Here is a 22899-nt window from a genome sequence, read left to right as displayed (position 1 = left end):
TTGGAACTTCAGGAGTTTAATCCCATTGGATGACACCCCCTCTAACCTCAGCCCCAAGGTACATGTTAGAGGTTGACATATTGTGAAAAAGCACCATGACTTTGACAGTTGCTGGCAGGTTTTTTTTTGCTGCCTACAATGTTTTGTACAGGTATCCTTGATGTTAGCTGTCCTGCACAAATCAATTGCCGACTCTTGCATTTCAACTGTGTTGCCATGGCTCTTCTTTTGTGGGCAGGGAACCATGAAAGTTGCCTTCAGATGTGAATGCACTAGCTCACTAACTGGAAGCTAGGTATTAAGGAAGCTCAGAAGAAATTTTATCATGCTCAAGGTGGAGTGGACTTACTGAAGCAAAAATTGAAGCTACAGGCTGAACACATTTAATACAGCTATAGATGAGTATAATCCCATGTGGGGGAGACAGCTCTATAAAATCTTAGCAATTTTTGTGCATGAATGTGAAGCATTTTAGAAGCATCACATTGCTAGCTTTGGCAATGGTGATTACTTTTTTTGCATATTAGAAATGGAACATATAGAAAGAAGCACATTCCAAGCTATGAGCTTTAGAAAGATAACAATTTGGCCCTCAGCACAAATTGTGCTGGGCTCTTGTGAGCATCATGCAAGTATCATGAAATTCCTGGAATGTCCTGCTTCTGGTCAGGCCAGTGACTATGTGAGAATAGTTTCTTTTGCAATATGTTGGCACTTCTGCTTTCAGTCGTTGGTTGGATGTGCAAGCAAAGGAGGTCATCGAAATGACAAAATGATAATCCATCTGCTTTGACTGTTCAATTCTAGTGGGGTTGAGTGGGGTTCCCCCTCCCCTCATTTTATCTGGATCATCATCATAATTTAAAATCCTCCTCAACTTTCATCATTTCATCTCCGTGCTCTGGCTTCATAATGGGCAAAAATGAAAGCACAAGTTGCGTTTGTCCTTGGGAGAGAGAAAGTGGCCTCATTTCACTGAAAACCAAAATCAGCAGGGGAAACAATTCCTCTACCAGATCACAGGGCACCCATCTTGTCCTTCAGAAATCTCAGAGATAGTGGAGATCACCAATGAAACAGGGAACCAGGCAGAGATGAAAGCAACAAAAGAAAGAAAATGAAGCGGGTATTCACCACTTCCAGGTATTTAAAAATAACACCTAAAAATCAGAAAGGACTTGGGCAATGTTCTGCAAAATTAAACACATTCAAGGAAAGCCAGCAGTGCTGGAGACATCTCCATGTAGCATTTTTCACACTCAAATATTCAGAGTCAGTGTTAACACATGTCCTAGCTTATTTAAAACTCCAGGAGCAAGGGAGAAAAAGAGAAATGCAATATTGGTGCTTCCAATACAGCTGCTCTGGCTGTAGGACCTCTCATTATTTATTTACATATCAAAGAAACATGTTGAAAATGAATTTAGTGCTGGTGAAAGGAGCTGGATCAATGGCCCTGGAGGATGGAGCCTTCTTTGTATCCATGGAGCAGGGGGAAAATCAGCACAAAAACTTCTTCACCAATCATCAAACTTCTTCATCAATCATCTCTAGCTTGCTTCTTGCTTGCATATATAAACCTGCCCCTGGAAATTTCCACCACTTGCATCTGAAGAAGTGGGTATTCACCCACGAAAGCTCATGCTGCAGAACGTCTGTTAGTCTATAAGGTGCCACAGGATTCTTTGTTGCTTTCTTCACCAATGTGCCACAGTTCTTCTCTGGACAGACCATGTTTGGGTGTAAAAAGGAAGTTCAGACTTTCTAAAACAAGTTTGATTAACTCCGGCACCGAAAATTACGTAATCTTGGCTTCCAGCTTCTACCTCCAGGGGAGGTGCCAAAATAGCCTCAGAAAAGGGTTCTCACTACATTACAGACATGACCACAAGTATGAAGCATATTGTGGGAATCTGTTCTCACTGTCCCTCAGCACAATTTTGCTACTTCAAAGGTTTGGCTCAAAATCAAATGAACAATTAAACTAGTGGGTGCTTATCTGAAGAGAATGGCCCCACTTACTCAGCCTCAGCTTCCTGTAAGAGAGAGTCAGGTCTCTTTATGGGACTGGAATAAGTTGTTCGTACTGCACGGTACTATAGGGCTTGGCTACACTTACAAGTTAAGCGCATTAAAGCAGCCCAGTGCTCTCTAAGGGTAGGTCCATACTTACCCTCCGGGTCGATGCGGAGAGTTCGACTTCTCGGAGTTCGAACTATCACGTCTAATCTAGACGCGATAGTTCGAACTCCGGACGCGCTCCCGTCGACTCCGGAACTCCACCACCACGAACGGCGGTGGCGGAGTCGACGGGGGAGCCGTGGACTTTGATCCCGCGGCGTCAGGACGGGTAAGTCAGTCGAACTAAGGTAGTTCGACTTCAGCTACGCTATTCACGTAGCTGAAGTCGTGTACCTTAGTTCGACCCCCACCCCCCAGTGTAGACCAGGCCTAACTCACAATGCATCCACATTGGCAAGGCATGTAGAGTGCTCTGACTCCGTGGCTAGAGTGCTCCTGGTACTCCACCTCGGCGAGTGGAATAACATGTGATGAGCCCCTGCTGGAGCGCCGCGGTGCCAGTGTGGACACCCTGGTCTGTTAATGCGCTCTGATCGGCCTCTAGAAGTGTCCCACAATGGCTTTTCTAGCCTCTCTGGTCATCACTTTGAACTCTACTGCCCTGCCCTCAGGTGACCAACTGCCAGACCCGGCCATTAAATTCTGTGGGAATTTTGAAAATCCCCTTCCTGTTTGCTCAGCCAGGCATGAAGTGCTCTCAGAGGATCTTTCCAAGTGACCATGCCTCCACACACCAGGCGAGCCCCAGTATGGAGAAATGGCGAAGTGCTGGACCTCATCAGTGTTTGGTGGGAGGAAGCTGTCCAGTCCCAGCCGCGCTCCAACCGTAGAAACTCCGATACCTTCAGGCAGATATCAAGGGACATGATGGAAAGGGACCATGATCGAGATGCACTGCAGTGCAGGATTAAAGTGAAGGAGCTGCGGAATGCCTACCACAAAGCCCGCGAGGCAAAGAGCTGCTCCGGTGTTGCCCCCATGATCTGCCATTTCTACAAAGAGCTGGACGCGATACTTGGGGGTGACCCCACCTCCACTCCGGGAACCACCATGGACCCTTCAGATCCCAGTTCAACAAGCCAAAAGGAGAAAGAGAAGGAAAATGGGAGTGAGGGTGCTAAGGAGAAGGAAGACACCCTGGAATCCCTAGATGCATGCAGCCAGGAGCTATTTGAAAGCTAGGACGAAGGTAGCCAATTATGGCGGCAGGTGCTTGGGGAAGGACAAACACCAGAGGAGGTTCCCAGTAAGCGGCTTTTATTTTGGGAAGGAATTTATTCAGTGGAGGCTCTTGGGGCGAGGATGGTTAGGGCTGCATGCATGCCTAGATGCAGAATAGAGCATTGATGTGATCTTTCACATCACGGTAATCGGCCTCAGTGATCTTTTCAAAGGTCTCATCCAGAACTTGGGCAATGCACTTGTGCATGTTTCTTGGGAGCACCACTGTGGTCCTTGTTCCAGTCAGGCTAATGTTCACGCCACTGTGCCGTGAGGGGCGGGGGAACCATAGCTGCACACAGGCAAGATGCATATGGGCCAGGGCAGAAGCCGCGTTGTAGTAGAAGACCCTCCCTTGTTTCCCAGGTCACCCTCAGCAGTGAGATATCTTCCAGGATGAGCTCCTGTGGCAAATATGGGGACAATGTTCAGTATAGGGGCCCCCTGCCACTGTTGGCTCTCCCCAAGGCACAGAAACCCAGAGGGCAGTACAGCCCTGAAACAATCAGTCCCCCTTGCCCCTGTGCTTACTCACCATTTTGGGGCTCCTGTGGGTTACGTGCGCTCACTTTGGGACAAGCAAATTATGCTACTGTATAGACTGGGCTTGCCCTCCTTAAGTACGGGGGAATCATTGCTCTGTCTGGTGTGAACAATGCTGCCTCTGTTAAGTGTTGCATTTTACCTTTACAGATGCAACCTTGAGATCTCAGCTATCTATCTCATCACCGGCCGAGAGGCTGCAAAGAATCAGCAAAAGATCACGTAGAAGCAAAGAAGACCTGCTGCATGAAGTAATGCAGCAGTCACTTAACAAGAATCTAAAAGTGCAGGAGTGGAGGGAGAGAGAAAGGAGAATCCACCAGCTGAATGAGGAGCGCCGGCACAAAGGCGCGGTGCTCTGGCAGCAAAGCACGGATTGGCTAATAAGAATCACGGAGCGCCAAGCAGACTCTATCCAGGTGCTCGTAGCCATGCAGGTGGAGCACTAGTGCGCCTGTCCCCCCTGCAGCCCTTGTCCCAAAACTCTTTCCCTTGTGCTCCCATGTCACCTCCAATCCACTTTCCCCAACATCTGGGTTCTGACCATCACCAGCTGCCTCCAGCGCCTGTAGCTTCACCACCCCACCCTGAAAACTATGACCCTTACCCACTTCACTCAACCCCTATCACCATGCGGTATAGCCATCATGAAGTGCAGCGCTCATTGCACAGCACTCCAGACAGGAAGGCTGAATATGATAACAGGACATACACAAACCTGTGATTGTACCGTTTCCCACCCCACCCCCTTGCCCTTTCTGTTTCCCAAGCAGTTGCGTTTCTTTTTAATAAATGAATTTTCTTTTCAATAAATGGATTTTTTTGGCTTTGAAAACATTCTTTATTATTGCATAAAGTAAAAGATACCTTAGACCAGGAAAGCAACAGGCACTGCAAGTCAGCGTAGCAAACACAGATTCCTACTAACATTGGAATCACTGCACTTCACTCCCGTGCAGGGCACCAGACATTACTGGTGGCTTTCAGACTCAAATTGCTCCCTCAAGGCATCCCTAATCCTTGCAGCCCCACGCTGCGCCCCTCTAAATAGCCTTGCTCTCTGGCAGTTCAAATTCAGCCTCTAAGTGTTGAACCTCCAAGTTCCATACCTGAGTGAATCTTTCACCCTTCCCTTCACAAATGTTATGGAGGGTACAGAACACAGATATAACTGCGGGGATGGTGTCATGGGCCAAGTCCAGCTTCCCATAGAGAGAGTGCCAGTGGCCCTTTAAACAGCCAAAAGCACACTCCACAGTCATTCTGCACCAGCTCAGCCTGTTGTTGAACCACTCCTTGCTGCTGTCAAGGTTCCCTGTGTAGGGTTTCATGAGGCATGGCATTAATGGGTAAGTGGGGTCTCCAAGGATCACAATGGGCATTTCAACTTCCCCTACAGTGATCTTCTGATCTGGGAAAAAAGTCCCCGCTTGCAGCTTCCTGAACAGGCCAGTGTTCCGAAAGATGGGTGCGTCATGCACCTTTCTGGGCTAGCCTTCACTAATATCAATGAAACGCCCACGGTGATCCATAAGTGCCTGAAGAACCATAGAGAAATACCCCTTCCGATCAATGTACTCAGAGGCAAGGTGGGCTGGTGTCAGAATTGGAATACGTGTCCCATCTATCGCCCCTCCGCAATTAGGGAAACTCATTTGTGCCAAGCCAGCCACAATGTCATGCATGTTACCCACAGTCATGGTTCTTCTGAGCAGGATGTGATTAATGGCCCTACAAACTTGCATCAACGCGATTCCAGCAGTCAACTTTGCCACTGCAAACTGGTTAGTGACTGATCGGTAGCTGATGGAGTTGCCAGCTTCCAGATTGCAATAGCCACCCGCTTCTCCACCGGCAGGGCAGCTCTCAATCTTGTGCCCTTGCACCGCAGGGTGGGGGTGAGGCTCAGCACACAGTCCCATGAAAGTGGCTTTTCTCATCCGAAAGTTCTGCAGCCACTGCTCATCATCCCAGACTTGCAGGACGATGTGATCCCACCATTCAGTGCTTGTTTCCCGAGCCCAAAAGCGGTGTTCCACGGTGGTGAGCATGTCTGTGAATGAGACAAGCAATTTCGTGTCGTATGCGTTATGTAACTCGATATCATCGTCAGAGTTCTCACTGTCAGTTTGGATGTTAAGGAGTATCTCGACTGCCAAACGTGACATGCTGGCGAGACTCATCAGCATATTCCTCCGGAGTTCGGGTTCCGTTTGCGCAGACTGAAAAGGGAAGACAGAGCACGCAGTACAAAAAACGTCGAAAGATGGTGTCAAATGTGGATGGATGCAGAGGGATTGCTGGGATGTGAAGCGCTGCATCACGGGGAGTTGGGACAGGACCCAGAATGCCCCACAGCCCACACTCCCTTCCCACAAGCCACAGCGCCAGAATGGGAAGAGGTGCTCTGTGGGATAGCTGCCCATAATGCACTGCTCCCAATGCCGCTGCAAGTGCTGCAAATGTGGCTACGCCAGTGCGCTTGCAGCTCTCAGTGTGAACAGACTTCAGTGCTTTCCCAAGGTGCTCTATGAAGGCTGGTTTAATGCAAAGTGCTCTACATCTGCAAGTGTAGCCATGCCCGTAGAGTAAGCACAGTAGAGGGAGAGCAAGCAGGACTCTGGAATGTGAGCTGCACTAGCAATGGGAAAGTAAGCAAGAGTTTGGGCTGCACTGCCTATGGGAGCAAGCAAGACTCCATGAGAGTTTTCTGGGATCTATTGTCCCTCATGTATCATGAATACATTTGTCAGTGAAATTCTAGTTGCCAAAGAACCCAGCCTGGTTGTGACATGCTATCAACACTGACAGGTAGAACAATTATGTCTAATGCCTGAACTTGAGCCAGACCCATTGGGAAGTGACTGAGAGGGAATAAATAGGAAATGCATTATGTTATTTTCACAGCCACTTTTCTGACTATAACTCCATTATAAGAAAAATCATTTGCACCTATTGGCGAGATAAACAGGAGGAAAGGTCTCCTTCTCTCCTTATGTTAGGCTGAGAAGTGGCACTAAATTAATCTGATTGCAGAAAGATTGTTCCAGTAAAATAGAATTTGAAGCTCCCAGGGACGTGTTGAGAACAGAGGCTTTACACTATTTAAAAAGGCAAGAGACAAAACCCCTCGCCAAACTCCTTCACTCTTTATTACCAGCAGCTGCAATGCTGCATGTGTCCGGCTGCCTTGTAAGTGCCAAGGGAAGTAATGGAGGTGGGACAGCATGTGAGCAGATAAAATAGATAGTAGCTTCCCCTCAGCTGCAAGTTTAATTATTTGCACTATCGTAAGCTGAAGGAAAAAAATTATACATATTGGGAAATGATTCGCCCAGCTTCCTGCAGCAGGCAGATTTATGAAAAATATTTACTCTTGCTGGTTCATGACAAAATGAGGTCTTTAAATATTCTGATCCCGCGCATGCCTTTGGAATGGGGGAAGAAAAGGCAGAAGGAGTCTCCTACAAAAGCAAGAGTGTGAGAGCTTGCAGGGAACAAAGTAGCATTCATTTCTCTGCATGAACTAATATGCCTTCAAGAAGTGAACCAAATCAAACATTAAACGAAAGAAAACCCCTTCCTTTAAAGTACCCCTTCTAAAATGTCCCAGAACATCCTGTCTTCCTCCTTTCTGTATAGGGACTGGAGCACACAGTCTTTGTTTCATGTCTTACACAGTACTTAGTACATTGTCAGTGCTTAACAAATACAGAATGATCTATATTTTCCAAACATGGCAAGTGATTTTGCGTGTCCCAGATTTTTGGGTGACCAGCCTGAGATACTTTAAAGAAGCCTGATTTTCCAAAAGTAGAGTGCCAAACCCTCGGAAAATCAGAATCTTTTGTGGTGTCTCACTGTGTGTGGCACCCAAAATCACCAACTACTGTTAAAGGTGTAGAACAATAAATAAATACCACTACTGCTATCATGCACTATATGGGTGCAGACCACAGGTCATGTGATGTGTCCAATCTACACACATCCCTTGGACCTGTCATTATCTAAACCACAATTTGAGGTTACACACGTTACTCCTACGTGACCAAATTGCAGTTCTCAGTCACTCCTGGCTCAGGAAAGTGTCCCACCGAAGTCAATACAACTTTCACCTGAGCGAGGGCTCAGTTCTGAAGTGCGGCGCAACCTCAACTTCTGTTAACTTCAGCACTTTCAAGAACAGGGTCTAAGCAAGAAGTGGCAGGATTTAGGTGGGTCATGATAAAGCCCCGATGGCCTGAATACTGGATGGTGATTAGGAAAGTGCATGCTGCACCTTCTGAACAGATTAGGAGCCAGTCCTGAACACACTCCTAATGCATATGCATCACTACAGCTGCCTCCGATTTCTGAAGGCAGAATGTCTTTGGGTAGTGCTGCTGGCACAGTGCACTTCTCTATCTCCCTTCTTGTTTTTACTTTGGCTACTAAAGCCACAATATAGTCCTTCCTCTCTGTATTAACAAAGCACTGGCTGATCAATGCATTAATGTAAATACATTATACTTGGTTACATCCACAACATAAACTAGTCAAGCTTCATTTTTCATAGAGTCCAGTTTGTGGGTGCTTGAAGAGAGCATCCAGATCTCACGCCTGGGTACTCAACGCTGCACATAGCTGCAAAAAATGGGCATTTGCATGTCTGTGTGCCAGTCTGAGCTTCCAAATGGGAGATTTGGATGACCTGCCAGTAATGGTGTTTGAAAACCAAGTTTGGAAAACATTGTGGGAGAAAGAAGAGACTTTAGGACTTGCCTCACAGGGAGAATTCCTAATTGGAGCTGGAAACACAGCGCTGGTCACGATGATTGTTTCTGCCACTGGGACCTTACTGGTGCTCAGCAAGAGTGCAGAGCCTAGATAAAACACAAAAGAGAAGAGCAGACATGCTGTTGCCACTAACCTCTGATGCAAGGTTTGTAAAAGGCTCATCAGAACATTCCTGTAAGAACCTTACCTAGTCTGGTTCCAATTGTGTTAACTGGTCCCTGTTTCAGGGGGATAACATATGACAAAAGGCATTTTTCAATTTAGTTTGGATGCAGTCAGTACAACTTCACATACTCTAGGGCCCTATTCGGGAAACATATTTAAGTGATCTGGCTATCTTCTTCACACACATTATTTTTCTGCTTATAAGTAATTTAGGATTCATTTTCTTTGCTGGATCCACAACAAAATGCATTTGTTAAAAAATTTAATTTTAAGTGACTCTTCGTGCTGGTGAAAAATACCAGATTAATAGCAATGCAGTTGGAGCTCTGTCTGTTACTTTAGCAAGGACTGCAGGAGGAATTGGAAACACAGATATTTTCTTGTAGAGGGCATAGGGAGTGGAGGAAAATGCAAAAGGAAATTCTTTGCTCTCTCTGCACAGAGCCAGAGAGGGCTGAGGCTGTGGGAATGATCAGTGGGTCCAAAATGCTGACAATACAGAGGTTGCAAACTTCCACATAAGCTTTGCTCCCCCTGCCTTGGGGCTGCAGTACCTGTGAAAGAGGGGAGATTAGGTTGCACTGAACCCTGCCTGCATGGTGTGGGCCCGGTGCCATACATATTTGTGGGCCTCCATGGGGGCAAAGGAGCATGGCGTGGGGAGGTTGGTCCCTAGAGCAAGGGGCCAGCCAGGGGCATTGGGGCATAGCATGGCAGGGCTGGCCCTGCTCCACCCAGCCCAGTGCAAGGGCACTGTATACAAACTGGCAGTTACCAGATGCACACTGGCACACCCAGCCCTGTGCTGCCAGCATGCCCCTTCCCCTCGGGGGTGGGCCCATGCCATGCCACACAGAGCCCCCAACTCCCTATGCCCAGAATTCCCCAGAGCTGCTATACCCAGCAGCCCCACACATAGACTCTCCACCGCAAATGCACAGCAGGATGCAACCCTCCCCCCCCCCGCGCAACACCCCCCCCGCCCTTCTGCACCATTACTGCCCAATGCACTTCCCCTCAGCCCCACCACCCCCACTCCCCAGCACTCCACTCAGACCCCCCCACTGGCCAGCACCCCCCCACACAGCCGCACCACTACTGGCCAATGCACTTCCCCACAGCCCCCCCCACCACAACTACACAGCACCCCACTCTAGGGTGACCAGATGTCCCGATTTTATAGGGACACTCACGATATTTGGGGCTTTTTTTTTTTATGGGCTCCTATTGCCCCCCACCCCCGTCCCGATTTTTCACACTTGCTATCTGGTCACCCTACCCCACTCAGACCCCCAGCATCCCAACACACAGACCTCTCCCACCACTCCCCAACAGACCTCCCACTGGCCACCAGACCACCCCCCGCCTCTGGAGACCCACTCCCTCACACCCTGGCCCCTGGCCACACTCACCGGCTCTGCTGGAAGGTGATGGCATCTGCCAGGCTGAGCTGGCAGCACGGCCGGGGCCGGTCCAGTGCCAGAGCAGGAAATCACTCTGGCCTCTTGGGAGTGGCACAATTAGCCAGGTCAGGGTCTGCCCCCGCCCTGGCCGGACTCCCTCAGGACCCACTTGCCTGGAGATAGGATGACCGTACATCTCCTTTTGGCTGGGACTGTTCCCTTTTTAAGCTCTGTCCCAGCCATCCTGACTTTTTTGACAAAAACGGGAATTTATCCTATTTGGTCTTGCCAACTGATCACTTATCAAGAACAAACAAACAAATGCCCAGTTTACCAAAAAGTTCAGTGTACCCCCCCCCAGCAGGGCACGGGGGAACATGTTGGCGGTGGGGTGGGGTGGCGATGCAAGGTGTCAGGCAGCAGGGCTGGGGGGTCAGCCCCAGGTAGAATGGAGCTTGGGGGGCTTTAGGGGCCAGCCCCAGCCCCTGGCAGTGATGTGGGGAGGGTGTCAGCCCCAGCTTCTGGCACTGGTGCGGGGAGCTGCAGTGGGGGAGGGGTCAGCTCTAGTCCCGGCATCGGCATGCGGTGCTCTGGGAGGGGAGAAGGGGTCGGGGAGAGGAGGGAAAGCCCCTGGCTGCAGCACGGGGAGCTCGGGGAGGGGAGAAGGGGTCGGGGGGAACAGCCCTGGCTGCAGCACAGGGAGCTCAGGGAGGGGAGAAGGGGTCGGGGAAAGCAGGGAAAGCCCCTGGCTGCAGCACGGGGAGCTCGGGGAGGGGAGAAGGGGTCGGGGGGAACAGCCCCTGGCTGCAGCACAGGGAGCTCAGGGAGGGGAGAAGGGGTCGGGGAAAGCAGGGAAAGCCCCTGGCTGCAGCACGGGGAGCTCGGGGAGGGGAGAAGGGGTCGGGGGGACCAGCCCCTGGCTGCAGCACAGGAGCTCAGGGAGGGGAGAAGGGGTCGGGGAAAGCAGGGAAAGCCCCTGGCTGCAGCACGGGGAGCTCGGGGAGGGGAGAAGGGGTCGGGGAGAGGGGGGAACAGCCCCTGGCCGCAACACGGGGAGGAGGGCCCAGCCCCTGGCAGCGTGGAGCTGGGGGTGGGGCCAGCAGCCCCAGCCAGGCGGCACAGGGCTCCAGCTCTCTCAGCCCCAGCTGCGGCCAGAGGGCAGAGAGGGGCCCATGACTGGGCTATGATCCAACAGGAGAGAGCAGAATGGTGGGCAGGGGGCAGAGGCGGGGGTGGAGAAGAGCTGGCGGGGCCTTGGAGTGCAGCCCAAGCAGAGCAGGCCGGGTTAGGCTGGGGCCCCTTTGGAGCCTGGGCCCGGCACCATGGTGCCAGTGGCGCCATTGTAAATCCGTTACTGGTATTATTCAACTCTGAACAGCGTTTTTGGGATAGTGTGTATGGCAGATGCTACTCTGTATAATTACTGTTTTCCTTTAGTGGCTCTGCGTATAAACAATAAATGTCTCCTCTGATTTATACTATTGTATGAGGGAAAATGTTCATGGAGGCAGGTAGTTTGTATGCCACATTTCAGCCTGGGGATAGTTCAATGGCCAGGATATAAACCACTGAATACTGTGGGTTTATGAGAGCAAAGTTGAAATTGTGGGGGGAGTGCAGGGAAGCAGAGACAGGATTAAGAGAAAGTAAATAAGGAATTGTGGAAGGGTGAAGGATCTGGCTGGCTTGGCAAGGTGGAGGCAGGACGATGTGAAGAGGATAAAAAGTAATGAGACTTATCTGAAGAAAAGCACAGAAGCCTGGGACACCAATCTCTAGTGACAAGACAGACAGGATAATGACAGCACCAACGGTCTTATGCTCAGAGTGTTTAAGGTGGAAAGATAGGTTTTGTTTCACTGAAAGCTGAATATAAAGGACTTATGAAAACAAGGTAAGTGCAAATCCTGTGTTTTGCACTGAAAAAACCTCCCCCTTTGCCTTTAGCATACCCCCCGTCCCCGCCCACCCACTTTGTTACCTGCCATTCATTCCCTGTATCTACTGCTATTCCCTCATACCTTCTAGTGAAGGGAAGTGGCTGTACTCCAGGTTTCCGATCTGCCATGGAGAAGCGAGAGAGGTGGGAGAGCCCTGGGTCCAGCCGCAGTCCCCTTCTTCAAATGAACAGTAAAAGCCAGTGGGGAGCTTTTCTGTAAGAGGGAAAGTCCAAAAAACACAGAAGAGCTGATTAGTAGATTCCTGGGCACAGGCAGAAGGAAAACAATGAATTTTCTCCCAGGGTTATTTTGGAGCAGACTGACTCTTCACATCTCCATGTGGCCATTTGCTGTTGCCCATCATACCATGGATGACAAAGTGAGGGGGGAAAAAGGTAACAACACTTCAAGGTGTGACTGTTGGCTGAAAGAGAGGGGCAAATCCCTGCATGTGTGACATTGGGGGGTTTCCTATTTACTTGGTCTCTGCGGCTTCTAGGATCTAATTTACTCAAGGTTACAAATCAAGAGATGATTTTCCTAATTTCTGGCCCCCAAAACTCCACCTGGGAAGGGAAAATCCTCATCAGTAAAGCACTCTTACCACCCCCACCCCTTTTACAGAGGTCAGTGCAGTCCAGTGGCTCAGGCGCAGCCCTGAGAGTCTGAAGACCCCGGTTCTAGTATCAGCTTGCCCTCTTATTCTGCTCTGACCTCAGGCAAGTCATTGCACTTCTTTGTGCCTCAGTGCTCACATCTGTGAAAGGGGAATAGTAACACCTCCCTGCCTTGGGAATGCACTTAGGGATGGAATATGAACATTTTGTCTGAAACCCTATTTGCAGTTTTGAATCTCATTCTTTCATTTTGTTACTGGCTTGGGTTTTTTAATGGGGTTCTGCATTGTAAGTCCTAATGTTTTATTAGTCACTGGCTTTCGGTCTCTGTGGTCTGGTCTACACTACAGAGTTAGAGCGATGCAAGGTAGCTTAAGTTGACCAACTATGGTAGAGTCTACACTTAAATTTCACTCCCACCACTGTATCTGCCCTGGTACGCCGACCTAATAATTCCACCTCCATGAGCGGTGTAGAATCAAGGTCAATGTAGTTAGGTCAATGCAGTGTCAGTGTAGACACTGCCTTGCTTAAGTCAACTGTTATTGGCTTTCAGGAGCTGTCCACAATGCCCCACATTGATGGTACAATTGGTACAAGCACCCCTGATGAGGGCAGACAGTCTCTTAGCCCATGCCTTGTGAGTCCGAGTCAGTTGGCACCGGCCAGCCATGGGTGTCTAATTGCAGGGTATTCAAGATGTTAAACTACGTGTGCGCGCACACGCGCGTGCGCACACACACACACACACAAAAGTACAGCAGAGTAATAACCCCTTTTAGCAGGAGTGAGAGTGAATAGCAACTATACTTCAAAACAGCACTGGGGTTACACAGGGTGGTTTTATTAGCAGCACAGAATGACTAGATTAGTTGAGTGATTGAATTAGCTGCTGACAGACAAGTTGTTATAACTCAAGTTGTTGCATCTCCACTACTTTACTTCAGCCCAGACCCCAGATAGGCCAGCTAGCTCAATCTTAAAGCACCACTTTGTGTAGCTAATTAGTTTATTTTTTCATCCATTATCATTGCAAAGGTTTGAGATCTGGGATCTCTGTCTTGGATTGTTCCTTTATCATTCCCACTGGGACCATTAGGTCTGAAACTACAAGTTGAGATTTTTGTGTGTGGAGACGAATTAGAAGTAATACTCAAGTTACAACTCCAGCTAATTGTGCTGGGACACCCACAGACACTGAATGCGGAGCAAGGAGTCACAGGGAAGTGATTTGGTAAAGGTCACTGGCAGTGTCATTAACTGTTGCAAGAGAAACACAGGATCCTGAACACATATCTTGGCAAGAAAGCGAAGGAAGGATGGATTCTCCATTATGTTGTTTGAAAATGTGATTTCAACATATCTAACATAATCCTGCTAGTGACTGAGGAGCTGTGAAGGGCAATTTAAAAAACAAAAAGTGAAGGCAGTGGTGACTGATAGCCATGAAACCGAAACTACCTATCTTCTCATGTGTATTTATTTAAAGTATGTATGGCCCTCATCACTGCAGTATCTGAGCTCCACAAGATTTAATAAAATGCTTCCCTCCTCCACTTCTTCATTTGCAGGAGTAGTTTAAAAGATCATTTCCTCACTCCACTTCCAAAGTTTTCTGTTTATTCAAGAAGTATCATCTTGTCAAAAACCTGTACAAGAGGCCTATCATTCAAGATGCTGAGCACTGTCAATGCCCATTCACTCCATAAGGATCACAGGACACTCAGCTCCTCACAGGATTAGGCCCTAACTTCTCTGCTCTCCCAAAGTGCCTCACTGTTGCTGTAGATAGGTTAAAAGGGTAATTCAGGGTCCATGGCCTATTCAGTTCCTGTTCTCACTACAGGAGGCCAGTTAGTCACTGCTGTGATGATTGTGTCTGTGATGTGAACATCTGATTTTTTAGGTAGGAACTGGACTGAGAATCACCAACTCATTCCACTTAGGCCACCAACACTCATCACATGTCCATGGCTTTCACAGGTTCAAAGCTAGCCCTAGCAGTCCCTCTTGAACTATGGTGGAAGTGAAAAACCTCCTTATCCCATAGCCATCCCATCAACCATAAACCAAACCTTTAAAAGCACATTTAAGTTTTTGCCTTTTAAAGGCTCCACATTTGTGCAGCCTTCCCTACACTCTCTAGGCTAAGAAAACAGAAGCTTCACTGTGTTTTACCCATCTGTAGAACTTGATTATTTCATCATCTCAGCCTCAGGCTGGGATCTGAATAAAATGACAGAACCAGGTGTGCCCTGAATTCCTATTGTAACAGCTCAGTGTGGTGTCTGATTGAATGCATTTTCCTGTCTGGGATGCTGTAAACAAGCCCAAGCAGTGGGAGAGACATCTAAGCAACAAACTCTGCCTGGAGGCTAGAAAAAGCTGTAGTTCAGCTCATTGTGATGTATAATAGAAATAGAGATGTATAATAAAAGCTATTACTACCACAGTACATCTCTTTCCTCCTCCTCAAATATGTCATTATGAATTGCTGAATGTTCTGCACTCTAGATGTGCTGCATTCTCAACTACTATTGTTTAATGCTTCGTATATGTAGAAAAGCAATGGAACCTATTTATTGCCATTCCAAGGAAAGCTTTCAGGATAGAGCCACTCTAAACACGTTACCACACAGCAGGCTCTCATTAGCATTATCCAGATTAGTGAGGGCGCTGTGCACTGCACAGAGGGTAAAAAAAAAACTGTCTGGATTGAAAAGGCAATATCCAACATACACAGTGCACGTTTCTGAACTTTTTAGCTAGGCAAAACTCACATTGACTTCAGTGAGAGTTCTGCCTGATTAAGGAGAGCAGGAGTTTTATGAGAGTTGGTGAAACCTATTGTCTTTGATAGTATTAGAGACAGGCAAACCTCAAAAGGTTCAAACCTCAGTGGGTATGTCTACACTGCAACGTAAGCTTGAGCTTAAACTTGGGCACAAACCTAACCCCCCTTGTTTCTACACTGAAATTGTGCTAACTCAGGGCTTGGTCCCAGTGTCTCAGGACCTGCAGGGTTCAAGCATGAGTCAAGCTAGGACCCAGGGTTCCAGCCCTATTGCTTTGCAGTGTTCCTTGACTCATGTCCTGGGAGTCCACCAGACGTATCCCGCAATTTCATGGACTGACTTCCTTAGTTCTCTCTGACGGGTTGGATCACAGAAACCCCCTTGGGAACTGCCAACTGATGTGCCAAGACTACTTCTGCCCCTGCTTTCCCTGCCAGCTCGGGACTCCAGCACCCTGTCTTGCTGAGCCAGACATGCCAATTTGAGCCTAATACAGTAATAAAACTGAATACAGATAAAATCTCATCCTCAGAGATGTTTCAATAAGTTTCTTTCACAGACTGGAGGCCTTCCTAGTCTGGGCACAATCCTTTCCCCGGGTACAGCCCTTGTTACAGCTCCGGTGGTAGCTAGGGGATTCCTCATGACTGGCAGCCCCTTTGTTCTGTTCCACCCCCTTACACATCTTTTGCATAAGGCAGGAATCCTTTGTCCCTCTGGGTTCCCACCCCCTTCTTCTCAATGGAAAAGCACCAGGTTAAAGATGGATTCCAGTTCAGGTGACATGATCACATGTCACTGTAAGACTTCATTACCCACTTGCCAGCACATATATATACACAGGAAGACTTACAAGTAAAACAGAACCATCTACAGACAATTGTCCTGGTTAATGGGAGCCATCAAGTTTCCAAACCACCATTAATGGCCCACACTTTGCATAATTACAATAGGCCTCAGAGTTATATTTTATATTTCTAGTTTCAGATACAAGAGTGATACATCTATACAAATAGGATGACCACACTCAGTAGATTATAAGCTTTGTAATGATACCTTACACGAGACCTTTTGCATGAAGCATATTCCAGTTACATTATATTAATACTCATTATATGATTTTATGAAAATATGCTAGACTGCAACGTCACACTCTCTATCCCAACAATCTCTAATTGACAACTGAAAACAGAAGCCATCCCCTTTGGCATAGGCAGAGGGTATCGTAGGCCAGAGCATGCCAAGTCTTCCCAATCAGCTAGGCGTGGCCCCACCCATGCGCCATCCTGAGGCCCGCTCCTGCATCCTGTTCTTCCCCCATGACCCCAGCCCAGACTGCTCCTCTTCCCATCTTTGCTAAGATTCTTCCCTGAAGTGGGTGGGGGTTGGGGCTAGGGTGGGCTGCCCAGCTGGCCTGGGCTGGGGCTGCCCAGTGCTCTGGCTGGACAGCCTGGTCAGGATGGCCTGGGACTCAGGACAGCTGGGGTGGGGCTCCTCTGGCTGCGAGGCGGGGAAGGAGGGCAGGCCAGGGGCTAGCCTCCCTGCATGGGGGATTCATGCACCACACCATGTCCCTCGGCATACAGCTGCAGCTCACCACTGGAGAATCTCCTGGGTTTGCAATGGAGACCAGACTGAACAAGCCTTTTGCAAAGCATGCTGCTTCATGGTCTTGGGCACACAGCCATATTTTGGTGAATCTCTAGTGCAAGGCCAATAAAACTGTGGCCTTCAGCAAAAGCACCAGGAATGATCATGCGTACCAGCAGATAGCTAAAAAGCTGGCAGCTTTGCAGTTTTTCCAGACTGGTGACCAGTGCAGGGAGCGTATTAAGAAGCTTAAAAGCGAGTACCAGACAACCAGGCACAAGAACCACATCTCGGGCAACTCGCCAACATCATGCCCATATGATGAGGAGTTTGACCAGGTGCTAGGCACTGTGCCCAACCATGGTTCATGATGCTCAGTCGGGATGGTGCTGGGCTAGCCCCTGAATCCAGCCAGGTGACTGATGGGAGCCAGCAGCAGGCTCCAGTGAGGAATATGAAGTGACTCTGTTTATGAAACCAGTCCCAGAGGAGGTTGTGGATAAGGATCAAAAGCAAATTCTAGGTCCCTACTTGGAAGAGCTGTGACATCTCATCCCATCCTGAAGAACACTCTGCTGGTGAGCCTGCAGCAAACCCAGTGGAGACAGAAGCTGCTCCAGTGCCCGGTAACTTTCTGACACCAATATAGTTTATTATTACAGTAATGGGAGAGATTTCTGCTCTAAGAAGCACTGCAAAAGTTAGGAGAAGTCCCGGCTACCAGCATGTATCCGCCAAAGACAGAATATATCATGCCACCTTGGCACCCCCTTCCCCCAACTCCTCTCCACCACGGAGTTCAAAATGGAACCTGGGAATTTGAAACATTAAAAAACAGCTTTAAAGAGTATTTTCACTGCAGAGTCACAGATGTTTGCGAGGGTCATTCATGTTTTCCTTGCAGTAGTAAGAGCTTGAAATTGGCAGCTTTGTAATCACTCCACAGTCTGTGGAGCAGCCTGGAAACAGTGAACTCAGTGTGTGCGTTTGGGAAACAGTTTTCTATTTCCAAATCTAGTCCATTTCAGTTAGAGGTAGTCCATGCAGTCTGTGGGTCACAAAATCACTTCTCCCAAGTGTGAGTGGGGTGTCTGTTTTTGTCCAGAACTGTGCCAGGTGTGAAGAGGAGGAAAGCTAGAGAGTTCTGAGTGTTTGCTTGCAGCAATAACAGGCTAAGCCATGTGGAAGCTAACAGAGCATCCTGTTAATTCCCTCATGGAATCTGACACAAACGTAGTTGCTGATAGCTGCAAACTTTTCCTGAAGCCGGAACTCCAGATAGTCAGTCACACTGTAGGGAAGGGCATATTTTCTAGGCCCTCCTCTATAGCTGACTAGCCTACTACACCCAAAGGCACCAAAATGTGAAAGGCCAGAAATGATGGAAAAAGCCTTTTGCAGCAAGAACACTATTCTGCCCCTTAATATGCCAAGTAGTTATGCAATTTTAATAAAACTGAAAAGAGGTTGTAATTTTAAACATAGCACATTGTCTCTGCACTTTTGTAATTGCGCTTAACCAGATGCGTCCAGAGAGACTATGTGGACTGAAGCATCCTCATCACAATATATGGTGATTCAGTTTTGAAATGTAACATTTTATGTCCTTGAGATTCCACAAGAATTAATTCTGTGCTCCTCCATATTGCTACTTTAGACAATAACCTTTTGTTTCTTGTCCTATTTCAGGCCCCTCAATTTCCACTGCCTGCTGTTCATCAAGAACTCAGTCCCTGGCCCAACATACCTTCCCAGATCATTCCAAAAGGAAGTGTTTCTGTGATGAAGTTATGGTCGGTGTCCATAAGGGGTCTCATCAGTGGTCTTGTACCAGAAGCAGAGGGATACACGACTGGAATGAGGCCAAGCTGAGAGGCAGGAGGGCAGGCTGAGGCTAGCCGCCTAGGTGGAGGACAGGGGTTCAGAGAGGGAGCAGGTGCTTGTAAACCAGTTTCTGGAACAGGAACTGTGGCTAAGGTAGGAGGACAGATCTCAATAGAGAGAGACCTATTTCAATAACTCATCTCCATCACGGCTGCAAGAGCACCAGCTCCTGCTGCCTCCCAAGCAGCATGGCCTGATCCCCCTGTAGCATACCCTCAGGCATGCAGTAGCTTGAACAACTCCATGTCCAGGTGGTCCATGCTTCAGGCCCCATAAGTGGCTGGACAGGGCAACTAAACCCCAGGCAGTCTTCCTTCTTGAATCTCTTTCCTGTGGATACCTCCACTCCCCTCTCCCAGAACTAAGTACATGGAAAATGGGGAAAGAACAGGGGACCAGGGGACATGTAGTGATAGGGGGGTTGGGCTGGATTTGGATTGCTCCCAGCATTTTTTTTTTAAATGTTCTTCTGGTACTTGATTTTGGGTGTTGTAAAGGCAACTGGCCTATCCAGCACTGGGTGACTGTTGTACTGTTTTAATACCTGTTTACAAATAAAGCCTTTTAGGTCATCAAGAAATGTTATTGCTATCACTCATCACTTCATACAATCATGAGTTGAGATGATAAAGCTAAAAACATGAGCAGTAGCAAGCAAACACTATTTCTCAATTTACCCAGGTACAGCAATTCACATTTCAATAAATTCTATACATAAACCCATCCTGCCCCCCCCAACTCATTATTCATCATGTCATTCATAATTATATTGCATGAAAATCAAGTTCACACACCTCTCAAGCACTAAATTTCCCCCCCTCCCCAAATTTAATTAGCCCCATTCTTCCCACAAGCATTTTCATGCAGGTACTATTCCCCCTCTTCCACTGGGCCATGCAAGTCCATAATGTGAGAGCACAAAGCATCCCTGACTTCTGTTGCCCTGTTGAAAACAGTTCCCGTAGTGGTAGTTGCACGTGGTGGCTGAGTGTACCAATTCATTGTCCTATCGCTGCCATGGTCCATTCAGAGGGAAATGGCTCACTGCTGGCTTCACAAAGTTTGTGAAAAGCACAGCAAGCCACAGTAATATGGATAGCATTGACGACATCCAAATGGGTCTGTAGACATCTCCAACATGTATTTTAATCTGCCAAAATCACATTCAATCACCATTCTACATCTGCTGAGAATGTAGTTAAACCTTTTCCCAGGGCCTCTGAAATCAGGATACGATTTCATAAGGCAAGGCAAAAGGGGCACACGAGGTCCCCAAGAATAATGGTGGGGACTGTAACTCTGTTTGTCAAATCATCTGGTGGGAATAATGTCACAGCCTGTCCAGGAATGTAGAATCCTGAGCGACGAAAAACTAGCATTATGAACTTTCAAGCCCACGTTGATGTTCATAAATCTGCCTCTGTGGTCCACCGTAACAATGGAGTACCACCCTTTGTGGTTTATCTACTCATGTGATCCTTGAGGAGAGCTAACTATGGGTATTAGTTCCATCAATGACCCCAGCACAGTTAAACTCCATTCTCTCAAAGTCAGCAGTTACCTGTGGAATATCTTTAATGCCCAACACCTTGGGATAAACCACACATCTGACTGCCTCAGATACCTCTGCCACGAATTTCTCTACAATTTCCAACCCAAACTGGTTGACAATGGACCTGTAGCCGTCTGGGGTAGCCAGCTTCCAGACATTTATAGCAACCTGCTTCTGGACTGGCAAGGGTGTCCTCTGGTGTGTCTCTTTATGCTGGAGGGTTGGGGCAAGCTGCTCACAAACTCCAGAAATGTAGCTTTCTTCATGCAAGAGTTCTGGACCCACTGCTGGTCATCCCAGGTCTCCATGGCCATGTGATCACACCAGTCTGTGCTTGTGGTCCTGCACCAGATGCACTGTTCTACAGAGCAGCTATGACAATTGTACTGAGCAGCATCTGCCAGTGTGAGTCTGCCATGCCAGGGTACTCCTACTTCTCCTCCATCATGACATCTATTGGATACCTTTGGTGGGACAGAAGCCACCATCAAATTGTCCATCAGCTCCCAAGGATGCTCTGCCAGTTTCCTGACACAAGAGCAAAAGCACAGGCAAGAGAAATTCTTCAAAAGTTCTCCATGTTGCTGGCTCCGGTAGGTGGGAGCACACAGAGCAAAATGACTGCTCAGCAGGCTGTGTTGGCAGGGCATTCAAACATACAGGGTGGGGAATTACGTTTTTTCACAGTGCATCAGTCATATGGCTAGAGTTGCCACATTTCAGGGGGGTGGCAGGGGCTCTTGGATATGGTTGATCTGACTTGGGTCAGTGCAGTGTGGACGTCAGAGCCCCAGGTACGAGAAAAAGTCTTAACATAGGATTAAGAAACAGTGTAGATGACATGAGTCAGCTGACTTGAGTCCCACTACCCCCGGGCTTACATTGCAGAATAGACATACAGAGTGGGACCAGCGTATGCTGTCTACTGTGAAAAAGAGGAGAGTGGCAGGTTCCAGGGATTCTGAGAGGGAGCAGAGGCCATGTTGGGACCTCTCCATCTAAGAAGGAGGATGTAGTGTTGACAGCTTGGTCCTTCTCTACGTATTTTCAAACTTTTAGAATGGTTCAGGTTTGGTTTGAGAAGTAGGTAAAAGTTCAGGGGGTTCTGATTTTAACCCACACATCCCATCCTTTAACAGCAACAATAATTAACCTTTGGAACAACTTATGGAAGGATGTGGTGGATTCTCCATCACTTGAAATCTGTGAATCAAGATCAGATGTCTTTAGAAAAGATATGCTCTGACTCAAAGGGCTTGATGCAGGAATTACGAGTAAAATCTTATGTCACGTGCTATGCACAAGGACAGACTAGATGATCATTATTGTCCCTTCTGGCCCTAAATAAAGTCTATGAATCTCTACTGGATATGGAAGGAAGTTTCAGATCCTGGGTCAAAGGAACATCTAAATGTGAAAGATCTATCAGATGCTTTAAATGTTAACACTGTAGCTGCCTACATATAGGTTGTTCATTACTACTTGGTCTGCCAAGTGCCATCAGAAATGAAGTGCAAAAAGTAACTATCCATTTCACCACAGTAAATAATTTTTTTTCCTTGTAATGCCAAATGGCTTTTTTGAGATGATAACTGGTGGAGATAATCTCCATGCCGAATTTTAACATTGAGAGGGAAGAAAACGAAGCAAGAAAGGATACTGTTATGGGTAGGAGAATGGACATATGGAGGAAGGGTACTGTAAATACAATTCTAATAGGTGATACTTTTGGTAGAATGTCTGGGCCTAATTGGGTAAAGAATGTGAGTGAAGCCAAACAGCAAGAATTAAGATGTTTGTAAACCAATGCGAGGAGCCTAGGTAACAAAATGGAGGAACTAGAGTTACTGGTGCAGGAAGTGAAAGCGGATATTATAGGGATAACAGAAACATGCTGGAATAGTAGTCATGACTGGAGTACAGGTATTGAAGGGTATGTGCTGTTTAGGAAAGACAGAAATAAAGGCAAAGGTGGTAGAGTAGCATTATAAATCAATGATGAAGTAGACTAAAAAATAAGAAGGGATGGAATGGATAAGACAGAGTCTGTCTGGGCAAAAATCACATTGGGGAAGAAAGTTACTAGAGCCTCCCCAGTGTTTGGGGTGTGCTATAGACCACCGGGATCTGATCTGGATATGGATAGGACCTTTTTAATGTTTTTAATGAAGTAAATATTAATGGGAATTGTGTGATCATGGGAGACTTTAACTTCCCAGATATAGACTGGAGGACAAGTGCTAATAATAATCATAGGGCTCAGATTTTCCTAGATGTGATAGCTGATGGATTCCTTCACCAAGTAGTTGCTGAACCAATAAGAGGGGATGC

General features: G+C 47.6%; 1 protein-coding gene across 8 annotated transcripts in view; it reads right to left on the bottom strand.

The window, feature by feature from the left end:
- ALK (ALK receptor tyrosine kinase) overlaps nt 1-22899 on the bottom strand; it is a 574134-nt gene that overhangs the window by 138157 nt on the left and 413078 nt on the right. For all 8 annotated transcript variants that reach the window (XM_039530228.1, XM_039530218.1, XM_039530221.1 and 5 more), the window contains 2 exons: nt 12212-12343; nt 8608-8708 (listed from right to left, as the gene is read on the bottom strand). In XM_039530228.1, the coding sequence (XP_039386162.1) occupies nt 8608-8708; nt 12212-12343 (233 nt within the window). The remainder of the gene's footprint in view (nt 1-8607; nt 8709-12211; nt 12344-22899) is intronic.

Source organism: Mauremys reevesii, linkage group 3 (assembly GCF_016161935.1).
Source record: "Mauremys reevesii isolate NIE-2019 linkage group 3, ASM1616193v1, whole genome shotgun sequence".
Taxonomy (NCBI): domain Eukaryota; kingdom Metazoa; phylum Chordata; order Testudines; family Geoemydidae; genus Mauremys; species Mauremys reevesii.
The sequence above is the reverse complement of the archived record's forward strand: the minus strand, read 5'-3'. Positions and strand labels throughout refer to the sequence as shown.